The sequence below is a fragment of the Castor canadensis genome, chromosome 6 (assembly GCF_047511655.1).
Source record: "Castor canadensis chromosome 6, mCasCan1.hap1v2, whole genome shotgun sequence".
Lineage (NCBI taxonomy): Eukaryota > Metazoa > Chordata > Mammalia > Rodentia > Castoridae > Castor > Castor canadensis.
In genome coordinates, this window is record NC_133391.1 from 18458331 (window position 1) to 18474392 (window position 16062).

At 38.6% G+C, this 16062-nt stretch overlaps 1 protein-coding gene across 8 annotated transcripts in view; it reads left to right on the forward strand.

Moving 5' to 3' along the window:
• The window catches only part of Itpr2 (inositol 1,4,5-trisphosphate receptor type 2), an 842075-nt gene that overhangs the window by 698860 nt on the left and 127153 nt on the right, over positions 1 to 16062 (forward strand). For 7 of the 8 annotated variants that reach the window (XM_074075818.1, XM_074075816.1, XM_074075815.1 and 4 more), the window contains one exon: positions 14335 to 14535. In XM_074075818.1, the coding sequence (XP_073931919.1) occupies positions 14335 to 14535 (201 nt within the window). Of the gene's footprint in view, positions 1 to 355; positions 540 to 1362; positions 1620 to 14334; positions 14536 to 16062 lie in introns of all 8 variants that reach the window. The other variant, XM_074075817.1, reaches the window with a different exon arrangement.

Consider the following 16062-nt stretch of genomic DNA (forward strand, 5'->3'; position numbering starts at 1 on the left):
CATAGTAGGCTTGCAATAAATACATGTTGAATCAATGCAAGACTTGTAATAATGTGAGAATCACAGAACTCTTTCCATACCACTTCTTACAGTGCTCTTGTACTTTTAAAAAATATAATCGGGAAGAATGAGTGAACTAGCACACAAAATATGTTGGATTTTAGTGGAAATTACTAAGTAAATGCTGGCTCTTTTTAGTACTTAGTAAATAGTACAAGTGCCAAATTATGAAGTAATAATGTGTAGCACCTTAAATGTGAGCTTTTATCTGAAATGCTTATGTTTACTTCAAGCATGAAAACACTATTTCCTCCAGTTTGACATTATTGACATCTTAAAATGTGCTTTCTTTCAGTATTCTTTCTATCAGCAGTTACATGAACAAAAAAAGTCAGAAAAATTCTTCAAAGTTCTCTATGATCGAATGAAGGCTGCTCAGAAAGAGATACGGTCAACGGTGACAGTTAACACTGTAGATTTAGGGAGCAGAAAAAGAGACGAGGAGAGCGAACTCATGACATCTGCACCACGAATGAGAGGTACATGTTTTGGGGTTTTTGGGAAAAGGAGTAAGAGATTGGAAGGTAATGTAGCACTTAAATCTCTTACCTTTGTCATCTCACTTATCTTGGTTTCATTATTCCCTCATGTCTCTGAGCTTGGACATCAGTCCATAATGAGTTTTAATCATGGGCTTGACCCTCAAACAGCCCTGCAGGACCAAATTTAAATGAGTCATAATCAGCATGAAGCAGCTGGTGACATGAAACACACTTGATTTCATCATGATATGTGGCAAACAACCACCTGCAACCTTTTAAGTGACCATGAAAACTGAACTTCAAGAACAGAATTCATGGTGCTAAACAATAAAAGACTCTTTGTATTTGAAATAACAAAGTTTTCAATCTATGAAGTCCAGTCATAAAGATGTTAACATTGTGAAGTTAGTAATGTGGTTGAAGTGGTAGAGCACCTGCCTAGCAAGCACAAGGCCCTGGGTTCAAACCCCAGTAGCGTCAAAAAAAAAAAAAAAGAGTAACATTGTAAAGTTTGTCCTTTCCTTCTACTTCTTGTCTGTGTGAATTATGGATAGGTGTGTGCATGTGCACACGTTTTTCTGACTGATATATACACATATATATCAGAAAATTGTAAGACTAGCCTAAGACTGGGATTTTTCCTTAGGTACCACTGAAAACATGAATTTTTTGCTTGCCACCTCAAGTCGCTTTCAGAATATTGTTGTGCCTATTGTTAGATGATTTTTAATGCAATTGTTAGGGAATTTGGGTCCCTGATTTTCTTTAATTAGTAAAAGAAAATTAGTTCAGGAATTTGAGAGTACTGCTTTATTTTCAGCAAGAGATTGTCCACTACATTTAAAAGAGGGAATGAAGGGGCAGCTGACAGAAGCTACCTCGGCAACATCCAAAGCGTACTGTGTGTACAGAAGAGAGATGGATCCCGAAGTTGACCTCGTGTGTGCAGGACCAGAAGTGGGCAGTGCGGAGGAACGCACTGCGGAGGAAGTGACCGTGAGTCCTACCATCTCCATCATGCAGCCCATCCTGAGGTTTCTCCAGCTACTGTGTGAGAACCACAACCGGGAGCTGCAGGTACTTGTCCTGATCTGAGTGAAAGCTGAGAAGGCAGCCATGATTGTATGTAGCTGGAGAGATTATCAATGAAGGCAGCAATGCTCTTCTAAAGTGGGAGGAAACTTTTGTATCACTGAAGAAAAATGAAAGGAAAAGTCCTTTCTGCATGAAAAATATCAGACCCACACACAGTATCATGTCTGTAAGTCAGACCTCAAGCCTCAGTGGTGTCATGTAGTCCTGTGTTCTGGTGTTGTTGAGGAAGGTCTACAAACTTCAGGGACTGTCAAAGTTTCCAATCAAACTCATGTTTCTTCAGCAAGGATACTGCGATATTGTGTGTCCTTAATAGAAACAAAATTAAGACAAAAAGGATATTTTACAACAAAGTCGATCCCTTTTTTTACATGAATGTAGTTTGTGTCTTAATATCTTCTTTGCTACATTTTCTTTGTTAGATATATGAACTTAGGGATGCCTCAGAATTTTGGCCTTTCCTTTGCATTGTTTGTGCACATTGCTCCTATTACCTGGGGAAAGCCACATGAAAGGTAAAACCCATGATGGCCTGATGGAAGGTGAATGAGTGTGCTTACCTGAAGAGGTTCCGACTAGCAGATTATCTTCAGTAAGACATACCCCACCATGCTAAGTCAGTCATGCTACTAAGTGGCTAATTGTAATGAGTTACAGTGAAACTGGCTGATGTGTCTGCAGTTGACCCTAGGATCAGCCTGGGCACAGCCCCCTACCCTGCATTTCAGTATAGGCAGCAAATGCTCCTGTTTCTAAGGGCACCTGTCCACATCAGAGGACATCAAGCTCCACAGTGCAGGGTTCTGAATTTGCAGGAGATGTGAGTTCAGACACACTGGACAGAAAGTCCTCCAGGGGCACAGAAGCCCACCACAACCTGGACAGCGCTTCTGCAGAGCTATGGCTGGAGATGTTTGCCTGCCTGCTGGTTCTGACCCATCTGATCTGTCAGCATAGGAAACAGCCTACAGAACACAATGTGGACTCTGTAGAGCTTGATAGAACACTTTGATGCTAGAGTGTGGACCAAATCATGTGGAAATTTTTACGTTTAAATTAATTTCAATAAGAAAGGTAAAAGTGAGTTCAAATAAACAAATATATAAATAAAGTGTTAAATTAATAAATATGAGCACTATATTGAAATAAAAACTAAAACTCTTGCCCCCTGCTTACCCTTTCACCAGTCCTGTTCCCCAAAGAAAAGTGCTATCAGCAGATTGTGTGTAAGCATATCAATATGTACACATAAACCTTTTTTATTTTTTTAATTGTTTATTCATTTATTTATATGTGTATACATTGTTTGGGCCATCTCTTCCCCCCTTCCCCCCCCTCCCCTTTCCCTATCCCCCTCACTTACAAGCAGAACCTGTTCTGGCCTGTTCTCCAATTTTGTTGAAGAGAAAATATAAGAGATAACAAGAAAGACATAACACTTTTGCTAGTTGAGATAAGGATAAGTATAAAGAGAGATTCCTAGCATTGCTTCCATGCACATGTGTATTACAACCCACATTGGTTCATCTCTACCAGACCTCTTCACTACTTCCTGGTCCCCTTTCCATAGTGACCTCTGTCGCTTTAAGATTACTTTATTCGCTCCTCTGCAGTGAGCATATCAAACACTTTTCAAGTTTTAGCTTTCCTTTCCTTTCCCTATTCCTCCTGTGCATGTTCTCCCCTTAGCGTGTGACCCATGTGCAATAATATTACTGCATTTGTTTTAGGTCTGTAATCCACATATGAGGGACAACATACTGTTTTTGGCTTTCTGAGCCTGGCTAACTTCACTTAAGATGATGTTCTCCAGTTCCATCCATTTGTTTGTGAATGACAAAATTTCATTCTTCTTTGTGGCTGAGTAAAATTCTGTTATGTATAAATAGCACATTTTCTTAATCCATTCATCAGTAATGGGGCATCTTGGCTGTTTCCATAACTTGGCTATTGTGAATAGTGCTGTAATAAACATGGGTGTGCAGGTGCCATTGTTGTATCCTGACTTACATTCATTCTTTTGGGTATATCCCCAGGAGTAGGATTGCTGGATCATATGTCAGGTCTATGTTTAGATTTTTTAGAAGCCTCCATATTGTTTTCCAGAGTGGTTGTACTAGCTTACATTCCCACCAACAGTGTATGAGGGTTCCTTTTTCCCTGCATCCTCACCAAAATTTGTTCTTGTCAGTGTTTTTGATAATAACCATTCTAACAGAAGTGATGTGGAATCTTAGTGTGGTTTTGGTTTGCATTTTCTTTATGACCACGGATGCTGAGCACTTTTTCATGTATTTTTTTGCCATTTGGATTTCTTCCTTTGAAAAAATTCAGTTGCCCACTTCTTTATTGGTTCGTTAATTTTGGGGGAGTTTAGTGTTTTGAACTCCATGTATATTCTGTTTATCAGTCCTTTCTCTGATGAATAGCTAGTAAATATTTTCTCCCACTCTATGGGTGGTCTCTTCAGTTTAGAGACCATTTCTTTTGTTGTGCAGAAGCTTTTTAATTTCATGTAGTCCCATTTATCATCCTTTCTTTTAGTTGCTGAGCTGCTGGGGTTCTATTGAGGAAGTCTTTGCCCATACCTATTGCTTCCAGAGTATTCCTTGCTCTTTTCTATACTAGCTTCAGAGTTTCAGGTCTGATCCATTTTGAGCTGATACTAGTACAGGGTGATAAACATGGATCTAGTTTCAGTTTTCTGCAGGCAGATAACCACTTTTCACAGCAACATTTGTTGAAGAGGCTGTCTTTTCTCCATTGTATGTTTTTGGCACCTTTGTCAAAAATAAGGTGGACATAGCTGTGTGGATTCATATCTAGGTTCTCTGTTTTGTTCCACTGATTTTCATATCTGTTTTTGTGCCAGTACCATGCTGTTTTTATTGCTATGACTCTGTAGTATAGTTTGAAGTCATGTATTGTGATACCTCCAGCATTGCTCTTTTTTGCTGAGTATTGTCTTGGCTATTCGAGGTCTCTTGTGTTTCCAAATGAACTTTAGGGTAGATTTTTCAATTTCTGTGATAAATATCATTGGGATTTTGATGGGAATTGCACTGAACATGTAGATTACTTTTGGTATGATAGCCAATCCATGAGCATGGGAGATCTCTCTACCTTCTGTAGTCTTCATCAGTCTCTTTCTTCAGTGGTTTGTAGTTCTCATTGTAGAGGTCATTCACATCCTTTGTTAAGTTTTTTCCTAGGTATTTGATTTTTTTTGAGGCTATTGTAAATGGAATTGTTTTCATATATTCTTTCTCGGTTTGTTCATTGTTGGTGTATAGAAAGGCTACTGATTTTTATGTTGATTTTATATCCTGCTACATTGCTGAAGCTGTTCATGGTATGTAGGAGTTTTTTTGGTAGAGTTTTCTGGGTCTTTGAAGTATAGGATCATGTTGTCTGCAAGGAGGGACACTTTGACAGTTTCTTTACCTATTTGTATTCCTTTTTTCCTTTTGTTACTTCTTCTTGCCTAATTGCTCTGGCTAGAAATTCCAGGACTGTGTTGAATAGGAGTGGGGATAGTGGGCATCCTTGTCTCGCTCCTGATTTTGGGGGAAATGATTTCAGTTTTTCTCCATTAACTATGATGTTGGCTCTAGGTTTCTCATATATAGCCTTTATAATTTTGAGGTAAATTCCTTCTATTCCTGGTTCTCTTAAAGCTTTTATCATGAAATGGTGTTGAATCTTATTAAAGGCTTTTTCTGTGTCTATTGAGATGTTCAAGAGGTTTTTGTCTTTGCTTCTGTTAATGTGCTGTATTACATTTATTGAATTGTGTATGTTGAACCACCCCTGCATTCCTGAGATGAAGCCAACTTGGTCATGGTGAATGATCTTTCTGATATGTTGTTGGATTTGGTTTATCATTATTTTATTGAGGATTTTTGCATTGATGTTCATTAACTATGTGCCTATAGTTCTTCTTTTTGGATGTGTCCTTGTCCAGTTTTGGGATGAGTATAATGCTGGCTTCATAGAATGAGTTAGGCACTGTTCCTTCCCTTTCTTTTTCATGGAGAAGTTTAAGGAGTGTTGGTATTAGTTCTTTGAAGGTCTGATAGAATTCAGCTGAGAATCCATCAGGTCCTGGACTTTTCTTTTTTGGGAGACTCTTTATTCCTGCTTCAATTTTATTTCATGTTATAGATCTGTTTAGGTGGCTAATATCCTCTTGGTTCAGTTTTGGATGGTCATAAGTATCTGGAAATTTGTTTATTTCTTCAAGAGTTTCCAATTTATTGGAATACAGGTTCTCAAAATAGTCTCTGATGATTCCCTGGATTTCCATGATGCTTGTTATCTCCCCTTTCTTGTTTTGGATTTTACTAATTTGGATCTTTTCACTCCTCATTTTAGTCAGATTTGCTAGGGGCTTGTCAATTTTGTTTATTTTTTCAAAGAACCAGCTTTTTGTTTTGTTGATTTTTTTGTATGTTTTTTTTTTGTCTATTTCACTAATTTCAGCCCTTATTTTTATTATTTCTCTCCTTCTGCTTGATTTGTGTTTTGCTTGTTCTTGTTTTTCTGGGACTGTAAGATGTAGCATTAGTTCGTTTATTTCAGATCTTTCTTTCCTTTTAATATGTGTGCTTATGGCTATAAACTTTCCTTTTAGAACTGCCTTTGTTGTGTCCCATAGGTTCTGGTAGGTTGTGTTTTCATTTTCATTAACTTCCAGGGACCTTTTAATTTCCTCTCTTTATTTCTTCTATGACCCAGTGATCATTGAGCAATATGTTATTCAGCCTCCAATTGTTTGCGTATTTTCTGCTGTTGTTTTTGTTGTTGAATTCTAGTTTTAATGCATTGTTATCAGATAGAATGCAGGGGATTATTTCTGTTTTCTTATATTTGCTGAGGCTTGCTTTGTGCTCTAAGATATAATCAATTTTGGGGAAAGTTCCATGGTGAAAAAAATGTATATTGTGCAGATGGTAGATGAAATATTCTGTAGACATCAGTTAGGTCCATTTGATTTATGGTGTCATTTAATTCTAGGATTTCTTTATTAATTTGTTGTTTGAATGATATCTGTTGGTGATAGAGGGGTATTAAAGTCTTCCACTACCACTGTGTTGGAGTCTATACATGCTTTTAAGTTCTTTAGTGTATGTTTGATGAAATTGGGTACGATGATATTGGATACACATAGGTTGATAATTGTTATTTCCTTTTGGTGTATTTCCCCTTTTATTAGTGTGAAGTGTCCTTCTTTATCTCGTTTATCAACATAACTTTGAAATCCACTGAGTCCGTTGACATTCAGTGTTAATATTGATAGGTATATGGTGAATCCTGCCATTTAGTTGTTTTTGTTGTTTAAGGGCATGATTGTGTGCAGCTGAATCAGTGCTACTCTCTGACTCCTTGTCTTTTCTTCTCCTGTGGTTTGATACCACCTGTCCTCTTGTGGTTTTGTTTGCTTTCATCTTCTGTGTGCAGAATTCCTTGGAGAATCTTTTGAAGTGGTGGCTTGGTGGTCATATATTTTTTTTTCCTTTTTCTTTTATTATTCATATGTGCATACAAGGCTTGGTTCATTTCTCCCCCCTGCCCCCGCCCCCTCCCTTACCACCCACTCCGCCCCCTCCCGCTCCCCCCCCTTCAATATCCAGCAGAAACTATTTTGCCCTTATCTCTAATTTTGTTGTAGAGAGAGTATAAGCAATAATAGGAAGGAACAAGGGGTTTTGCTGGTTGAGATAAGGGTAGCTATACAGGGCATTGACTCACATTGATTTCCTGTGCGTGGGTGTTACCTTCTAGGTTAATTCTTTTGGATCTAACCTTTTCTCTAGTACCTCTTCCCCTTTTCCTATTGGCCTCAGTTGCTTTAAGGTATCTGCTTTAGTTTCTCTGCGTTGAGGGCAACAAATGCTAGCTAGTTTTTTAAGTGTCTTACCTATCCTCACCCCTCCCTTGTGTGCTCTCGCTTTTATCATGTGCTCATAGTCCAATCCCCTTGTTGTGTTTGCCCTTGATCTAATGTCCACATATGAGGGAGAACATACGATTTTTGGTTTTTTGAGCCAGGCTAACCTCACTCAGAATGATGTTCTCCAATTCCATCCATTTACCAGCGAATGATAACATTTCGTTCTTCTTCATGGCTGCATAAAATTCCATTGTGTATAGATACCACATTTTCTTAATCCATTCGTCAGTGCTGGGGCATCTTGGCTGTTTCCATAACTTGGCTATTGTGAATAGTGCCGCAATAAACATGGATGTGCAGGTGCCTCTGGAGTAACAGTCTTTTGGGTATATCTCCAAGAGTGGTATTGCTGGATGAAATGGTAGATCGATGTCTAGCTTTTTAAGTAGCCTCCAAATTTTTTTCCAGAGTGGTTGTACTAGTCTACATTCCCACCAACAGTGTAAGAGGGTTCCTTTTTCCCCGCATCCTCGCCAACACCTATTGTTGGTGGTGTTGCTGATGATGGCTATTCTAACAGGGGTGAGGTGGAATCTTAGTGTGGTTTTAATTTGCATTTCCTTTATTGCTAGAGATGGTGAGCATTTTTTCATGTGTTTTCTGGCCATTTGAATTTCTTCTTTTGAGAAAGTTCTGTTTAGTTCACATGCCCATTTCTTTATTGGTTCATTAGTTTTGGGAGAATTTAGTTTTTTAAGTTCCCTGTATATTCTGGTTATCAGTCCTTTGTCTGATGTATAATTGGCAAATATTTTCTCCCACTCTGTGGGTGTTCTCTTCAGTTTAGAGACCATTTCTTTTGATGAACAGAAGCTTTTTAGTTTTATGAGGTCCCACTTATCTATGCTATCTCTTAGTTGCTGTGCTGCTGGGGTTTCATTGAGAAAGTTCTTACCTATACCTACTAACTCCAGAGTATTTCCTATTCTTTCTTGTATCAACTTAAGAGTTTGGGGTCTGATATTAAGATCCTTGATCCATTTTGAGTTAATCTTGGTATAGGGTGATATACATGGATCTAGTTTCAGTTTTTTGCAGACTGCTAACCAGTTTTCCCAGCAGTTTTTGTTGAAGAGGCTGCTATTTCTCCATCGTATATTTTTAGCTCCTTTGTCAAAGATAAGTTGCTCATAGTTGTGTGGCTTCATATCTGGATCCTCTGTTCTGTTCCACTGGTCTTCATGTCTGTTTTTGTGCCAGTACCATGCTGTTTTTATTGTTATTGCTTTGTAATATAGTTTGAAGTCAGGTATTGTGATACCTCCTGCATTGTTCTTTTGACTGAGTATTGCCTTGGCTATTCGTGGCCTCTTGTGTTTCCATATAAATTTAACAGTAGATTTTTCAATCTCTTTAATGAATGTCATTGGAATTTTGATGGGAATTGCATTAAACATGTAGATTACTTTGGGGAGTATCGACATTTTTACTATGTTGATTCTACCAATCCATGAGCATGGGAGATCTCTCCACTTTCTATAGTCTTCCTCAATCTCTTTCTTCAGAAGTGTATAGTTTTCCTTGTAGAGGTCCTTCACATCTTTTGTTAGGTTTACACCTAGGTATTTGATTTTGTTTGAGGCTATTGTAAATGGAATTGTTTTCATACATTCTTTTTCAGTTTGCTCATTGTTAGTGTATAGAAATGCTAATGATTTTTCTATGTTGATTTTATATCCTGCTACCTTGCTATAGCTATTGATGATGTCTAGAAGCTTCTGAGTAGAGTTTTTTGGGTCTTTAAGGTATAGGATCATGTCGTCTGCAAATAGGGATATTTTGACAGTTTCTTTACCTATTTGTATTCCTTTTATTCCTTCTTCTTGCCTAATTGCTCTGGCTAGGAATTCCAGTACTATGTTGAATAGGAGTGGAGATAGTGGGCATCCTTGTCTGGTTCCTGATTTTAGAGGGAATGGTTTCAGTTTTTCTCCATTAAGTATAATGCTGGCTGTAGGTTTGTCATATATAGCTTTTATAATGTTGAGGAACTTTCCTTCTATTCCTAGTTTTCTTAGAGCTTTTATCATGAAATGGTGTTGGATCTTATCAAAGGCTTTTTCTGCATCTATTGAGATGATCAAATGGTTTTTGTCTTTGCTTCTGTTATTGTGGTTTATTATGTTTATTGATTTTTGTATGTTGAACCACCCCTGCATCCCTGGGATGAAGCCTACCTAGTTGTGGTGAATAATCTTTTTGATGTGTTGCTGAATTCGGTTTGCCATTATTTTGTTGAGGATTTTTGCATCAATGTTCATTAAGGAGATTGGCCTATAGTTCTCCTTTTTGGAGGTGTCTTTGCCTGGTTTTGGGATAAGTGTAATACTGGCTTCATAAAATGTGTTTGGCAGTTTTCCTTCCTTTTCTATTTCATGGAACAGTTTAAGGAGGGTTGGTATCAGTTCTTCTTTAAAGGTCTGATAGAATTCAGCAGAGAATCCATCTGGTCCTGGACTTTTCTTTTTGGGGAGACTCTTGATTGCTGCTTCAATTTCATTTTGTGTTATAGGTCTATTCAGGTGATTAATTTCCTCTTGGTTCAGTTTTGGATGATCATATGTATCTAGAAATCTGTCCATTTCTTTAAGATTTTCAAATTTATTTGAATATAGGTTCTCAAAGTAGTCTCTGATGATTTCCTGGACTTCCATGGTGTTTGTTGTTATCTCCCCTTTTGCATTCCTAATTCTACTAATTTGGGTTTTTTCTCTCCTCATTTTAGTCAGGTTTGCCAGGGGTCTATCGATCTTGTTTATTTTTTCAAAGAACCAACTTTTTGTTTCATTAATTCTTTGTATGGTTTTTTTGGTTTCTATTTCGTTGATTTCAGCTCTTATTTTTATTATTTCTCTCCTTCTATTTGTTTTGGGATTTGCATATATTGTTTTAGTTCCTGTTTATTGTGGAAGATTTTTATCGCTCCATCTATGTTGAATGATAGTTTTGCTGGGTAGAGTATCCTAGGGTTGAAGTTATTTTCATTCAGTGCCGAAAATACCTCACTCATGCCCTTCTTGCTTGTAAGGTTTCTGTTGAGAAATCTGTGATTTTAATGAGTTTCCCTTTATATGTTATTTGTTTTTTCTCTCTTACAGTCTTCAGTATTCTATTTCTAATCTCTGTGCTTGTTGTTTTAATGATAATATGCGTGGGGAGTTCTATTTTGGTCAAGTCTGTTTGGTGTCCTGGAGGCTTGCTGTACCTGAATGGGCAAAACTTTCTTGAAACTTGGGAAATTTTCTGTCATTTTATTGAATATATTATGAATCCCTTTTGCTTGGACCTCTTCTCCTTCTTCAATGCCCATGATTCTCAGGCTTGGTCTTTTGGTGGAGTCAGTGAGTTCTTGCAAATTCCTTTCACAGGTCTTGAGTTGTTTGACTAAGATTTCTTCAGTTTTTTCTTTAATTTCTATTTTACCTTCAAGTTCTGAAGTTCTGTCTTCCACTTGTTCTAGTCTGCTGGAATGGTCTTCCACTGTGTTTTGTGTTTCTGTTCGATTCTTTTTTTCTGAGGTTTTTCCATATCTTTGGTCACCTTCTCTTTGATATTTTTATTTTCATCTTTAATTACTTTGTCTCTCTACTTATAGTGTTCTCTCTTTCACTTTGGTGTATGTTTAGGGCACCTCTGAGTTCATTTATTTGTTTCTGTGTCTTCTCATGTTCTTTATTTTTGGTGTCTTGAAATTTCTTGAGTGCATCTTGTACATTTTGGTTAACTGCGTCTAGTATGTCCTCCATGAAATTCTCAGTGATTTCTTCTGGTGTTTTTGTAGGCATTGCTGGGTTCCTTAGTGTCATTTATCATTGTTTTGTTGGGGTCGGGAACTGAGTATCCATTTTCTTCATTTCCCTCTGAGTCCTCTATTGAATTATTTTTTTTTTTTGAGGACAGTGGTTTCCATCCCTTCTTCTTCCCATTGCTCCACTTGGTGCTGTGCAACTCTGTTCTGGATAGGCTAATTGGTGGTTTTAGTTGCCTGCTTTCTCTTCCTTGATTTAATTTTTGTGTTGTGGCTGTCTTGGTTGTTAGCTAGGTTGGTGTGCTATTTCTGTCCCTGGCCTGGCAGTGTAATTTAGCAATAACTAATTCACAGGTTGAATGCCCAACCAGTTGTTTATATATTATACAGAAGACCCCTTTGTGGTATTATCTATAAACAGTGGGAATTGGGGGTGGTTAATATTTGTTAGGCTGGCTATAGAAATTTGGGAAATTGGTTAGGGTGTTACTAAAAGGGGAGGCAGGAAGTGGGGTAGGTGAGTGAGGGAAACAACGTGGAGGCTGCTAGGGTTTTTGGCCCTTGTGCATGTTTGAGTATATTCTTATTGTTGTAGTGTAGGGTGCTTGTGTCACAGAATGCAGGGATTAGGTTGTGTAAAGTTGGTACAGTAGGTTGGTCAGCTGGTGGTGAGTGTGTAGGAGGGAGGGTAGTGTGGTGACAGGTTGGGGGAGGATGAGAGGGAGAGGTGAAGTCGGGGAGAGAGTGGGTGAGAAGGGGCAGAATGAGTTGTTGGGAAGGAGAACAGTGGACTTTGGCACAGGAGAAGGAGGGAAAGTAAAGGGTGTGAGAGTAGGGATGAGAAGATAATGATGGTGAAGTTAATAGTACAGAAAGAAAAAAGAAAATAGGAATACAAAATAAAATTAAAAATCCACAATAATATAACAAACAAACAAACAAAAAACAGGAAATAAAAACAGAATAAAAAAGCACCAGGTTCAGGAACAATAGAATTTCAGTCTTAGTTTAAATTCTGAAGTTATTCCTCTAGCATCTAGTCCTGGTGTTGGCATATAAGCAGAAACTCGTATGTGGTCTCACCAGGTGATTGGCTTGTGAGTAGTGTTTTGTTCTTCTATCCACCAGTTTAATTGAAATTATGAGGTGAGGTAGATCTGCCAGATCATGCATGGTGGTCAGAGCTGTTGTTTTCCCCAGCTGACAGCTGTGTTATCCTTCAATTCCAGCTGTTTGGTCAGCTCCTTCCCCAGTAAGGTGGGGCAGTTCTTTGAATGCTGCCCTCTGGTTCAGGAAAGGAGCTCTGCGATCCACTACCTGACTTGGTTTGGAGGTGGCTTGTTGTTGTTTGTTTATTGAGGGTTAATGCTGAGTTTAGCTCCTTGCCCTGCCCCCTTTCTCTGGTGCAGGTTCAGCATTCCAGCCCCAACCCTGCATTCCATGTTTGATTACAGTTTGCTGTTTGTTCTCCAGTTTTGTTGGGGTGGGGGTGGGATCAGTCTGCCTGGGGGGGCTGTGCTGGTTTATGTTCACTGGGGGGTAGATAGGGCAGTCCTGCGTGGTGCTCACCCGTTCATTCTAACAATTGATGCACAGGCAGATTTGGAGCAGGTGACTGCAGTGGGGAGAAAGGGTGCCACCTTTTTTCAGTGCAGTGTGGCCTGGGGAGGCTTTCCACTGGCTATAGGTTCAGGATGTTACAGAGTTTGATTCTGGTTGATGGTCTATTTCCACTTGATGAAGGAAGGAGAAGAGAAAGAAGACAAAAGAGAGAGAGAGAGAGAGAGAAATCGCTGTGGAGAAGGAGGGTTTCACTGGGGGGCTGGCCCTGCCTTGCTGGCTGTGCCATGGGTCATAGCTGTTAGGTACAAATAACAGCTGATTTGAGGGTCAGTCTTTGAATTTTTTTCCTGCACCTAATGTGATGGGAGTTATTATTTTGACTAGAAGGAGTCAGAATTACCCAAGTGGAGCTCCAACATCTCAGGGTGGTTTTAGGAGTCAGGGAGCTTAGGCTTTCTGGTTCCCTACTGTAGTCGCCATCTTGGATCCCCCCACATAAACCTTTTTTAAAGAAACTATGTGTACCTGGGCACCCATGGCCCACACCTACTACTCAGAAGGTAGAAATCAGAAGGATCACGGTTCAAAGCCAGCCCAGGCAAATAGTTTTGGTAGACCCTCTCTCAAGAAAACCCATCACACAAAAAGGGCTGGTGGAGTGGCTTAAGTGGTAGGCCCTAAGTTCAGACCCCAGTATCAAAAAAAAAGATAAAAGGAAAATATGTGTTACATAGTGCTCCTCAACTTACTTTAATATACCTTATCACTAAGTTACTTATTGTGAGGTTGTGCTGATCAGTACGTATTAAAGTACTTTAATTTTTTATTTTTACAATGTTCCATAAAACCAGGGCTGTTGTCATTGGGTATAAGGTTTCCAGTTTTCCTGTAACATGTACCATGCAGTGGACTTCTTTGTGTGTTTGCGTACACAAGCTTATAACTTTGTAGATGTGGAGCTGTGTGTTTACTGAAATTTTTGATAATGCCTCTACATTTCCCTCCATCATGTTGTATTGTTTAGTATTAGCCACGGTGAAGACCACTATTCGTAGGCACCATTGACTTGGGATTGCAATTACTTCTCTCTCTAGTGAACTTCTTTTTACTTTCCTTCTTACTCCTCCTTTTTGTACTTACTGTTATTTTTGCCTTCCTTTTATAGTCTTAAAATAATGACATTGAGAATCATTTATTATGAACTATAATGATAAATACAGATTCTTAACGTAAAACTTTAGTGCTTCCCCTTAAGTTAAACTCAAGAGAAATTTAATAAATGTCAGCACTTCCTGTAAAAAGCAATTCTGTTACACTCTACCATGGGGATCTTTTTTGAGTTATAAACACAGCATAGAGAGAACTTAAGACAATTAACACAGTTTTTTTTTTTATTTTTTTTACTCCTTGGGTATATTTTCTTTTGCCCTCAGAACTTCTTAAGGAGTCAAAACAACAAAACAAATTACAACCTTGTGTGTGAGACCCTTCAGTTTCTGGACTGCATCTGTGGGAGTACAACAGGCGGCCTGGGCCTGCTGGGGCTGTACATCAATGAGAAGAATGTGGCGTTGGTCATCCAGACCCTGGAGAGCTTGACCGAGTACTGCCAGGGCCCGTGCCATGAAAATCAGGTAACTGTGAACACACTTCTTTATGCAAAGCAGGCAGGCCTCATGAGCCATGTGCCAAGTCAGGGAAGAGCCAACCTCTGTGTGCATTTAAAAGCTCTTTCTTCTTTCTTTGCCAGACATTTTTAGTTTCCCAACAGAACATACAAAGGCTGAGTTACAGACTAGTGGGTGTTATGGTATATTTTTATGTAATTTCATTATAAAAGAAAATTTCCATGAAACCGTTTAAGATAAAAATCAGAGTTATTGAGAAAAGGGCAAACTCTGTTTTTTCACCAATCTCAAGTTTTCATCTGTATAAAACCTTTCCAATGTTTATGGGACAAGCTTCCCTGGCTCCTCCAGCTGCCCTAGTGGGTGGAATATGTTAGCTCTCTTACGCTCCAGGAAAAGTAGAAGTCGATGTTACTGCTTCTGTTTTACTGATGAATAGGTTCTGACCAGAGATTAAGTGACTTCCTGGACCCAGAGAGCCAGAATCAGCCAGCTGCAGAGCCATTCTTAAAACTTGGGCCTTTTGATGGAGTTGAGATGGAGCACATTTTGGGGGAAGCACAAGGAGCAACGGTGTTTTCTAGAACGTTTGTCTCTGGTTCCAGTTTTTTCAGGGGGATATCAGGAATACCTTGTGAGGGGAATAAGGAGGATGAATATAGTCGATGTACTTTGTATCCATGTACGAAATAAAATAATGAAACCATTTGCAGTTGTTTTAAGTGGGGGGAGAGCAGAGGATGAGGGAGAGAGATGTAAGCATAGTAAGAACTGTCACAGTGAATTCCCCCATACAACTAATAAAAATCCTTTGAAGGAAAAAAGGATGTCTTGTGGGAAGAGTAAGGGAGGAGGAACCACCTGATGCTTTAAATGAACTGTAGAGCATCCACACAAGGGCTATGCAGCAGCCATCATAAGAAGGTCCACCCTGCACTTTTCAAATCACAGCCGTTCCTGGACATAAAATTTGGAGAATCAGTTAAAGCCAAATATCAGTGGTTGGAAGGAAATGTGAAAAGGAAGTTTGCTTTTCTATCACAAATTATATGATATGCAAAAACACACACAGTGTACTCACATATATGTCTGAGCGCATATCCCCACACATGTATGCATACATATAGAAGTACATAACATAAAACCATGACAATTACTGACATAAACAATTTGTTGTGGGGATTTTTTTCTTTCTCTGTAATGTATGTACAACACACTAAGAGTTTGTGGATTTTGTCCTGTATTTTTCTGGATTATATTTCAGTTTGCCATGATGCAAGAAAAGCAGTTAGCTTCAAGTTAAGGAAAATCTACAAATGCAAAGAGTTGGTTTTATTGTTGATAAACCATATCTGTACTAGACACTATGTGTGTCATATATCTCTTTTACTATGTATGAAAAACCTGTAGAATGTTCCTTATTGTTGGTCTTAGAAGAGAAGGAAATAAAGTTTTGAAGGTAATTTACTAAAACCAAATAAGCTCAAAAGATCAAAACTGATAATAAAAAACATGAATCCCACATATAATTTC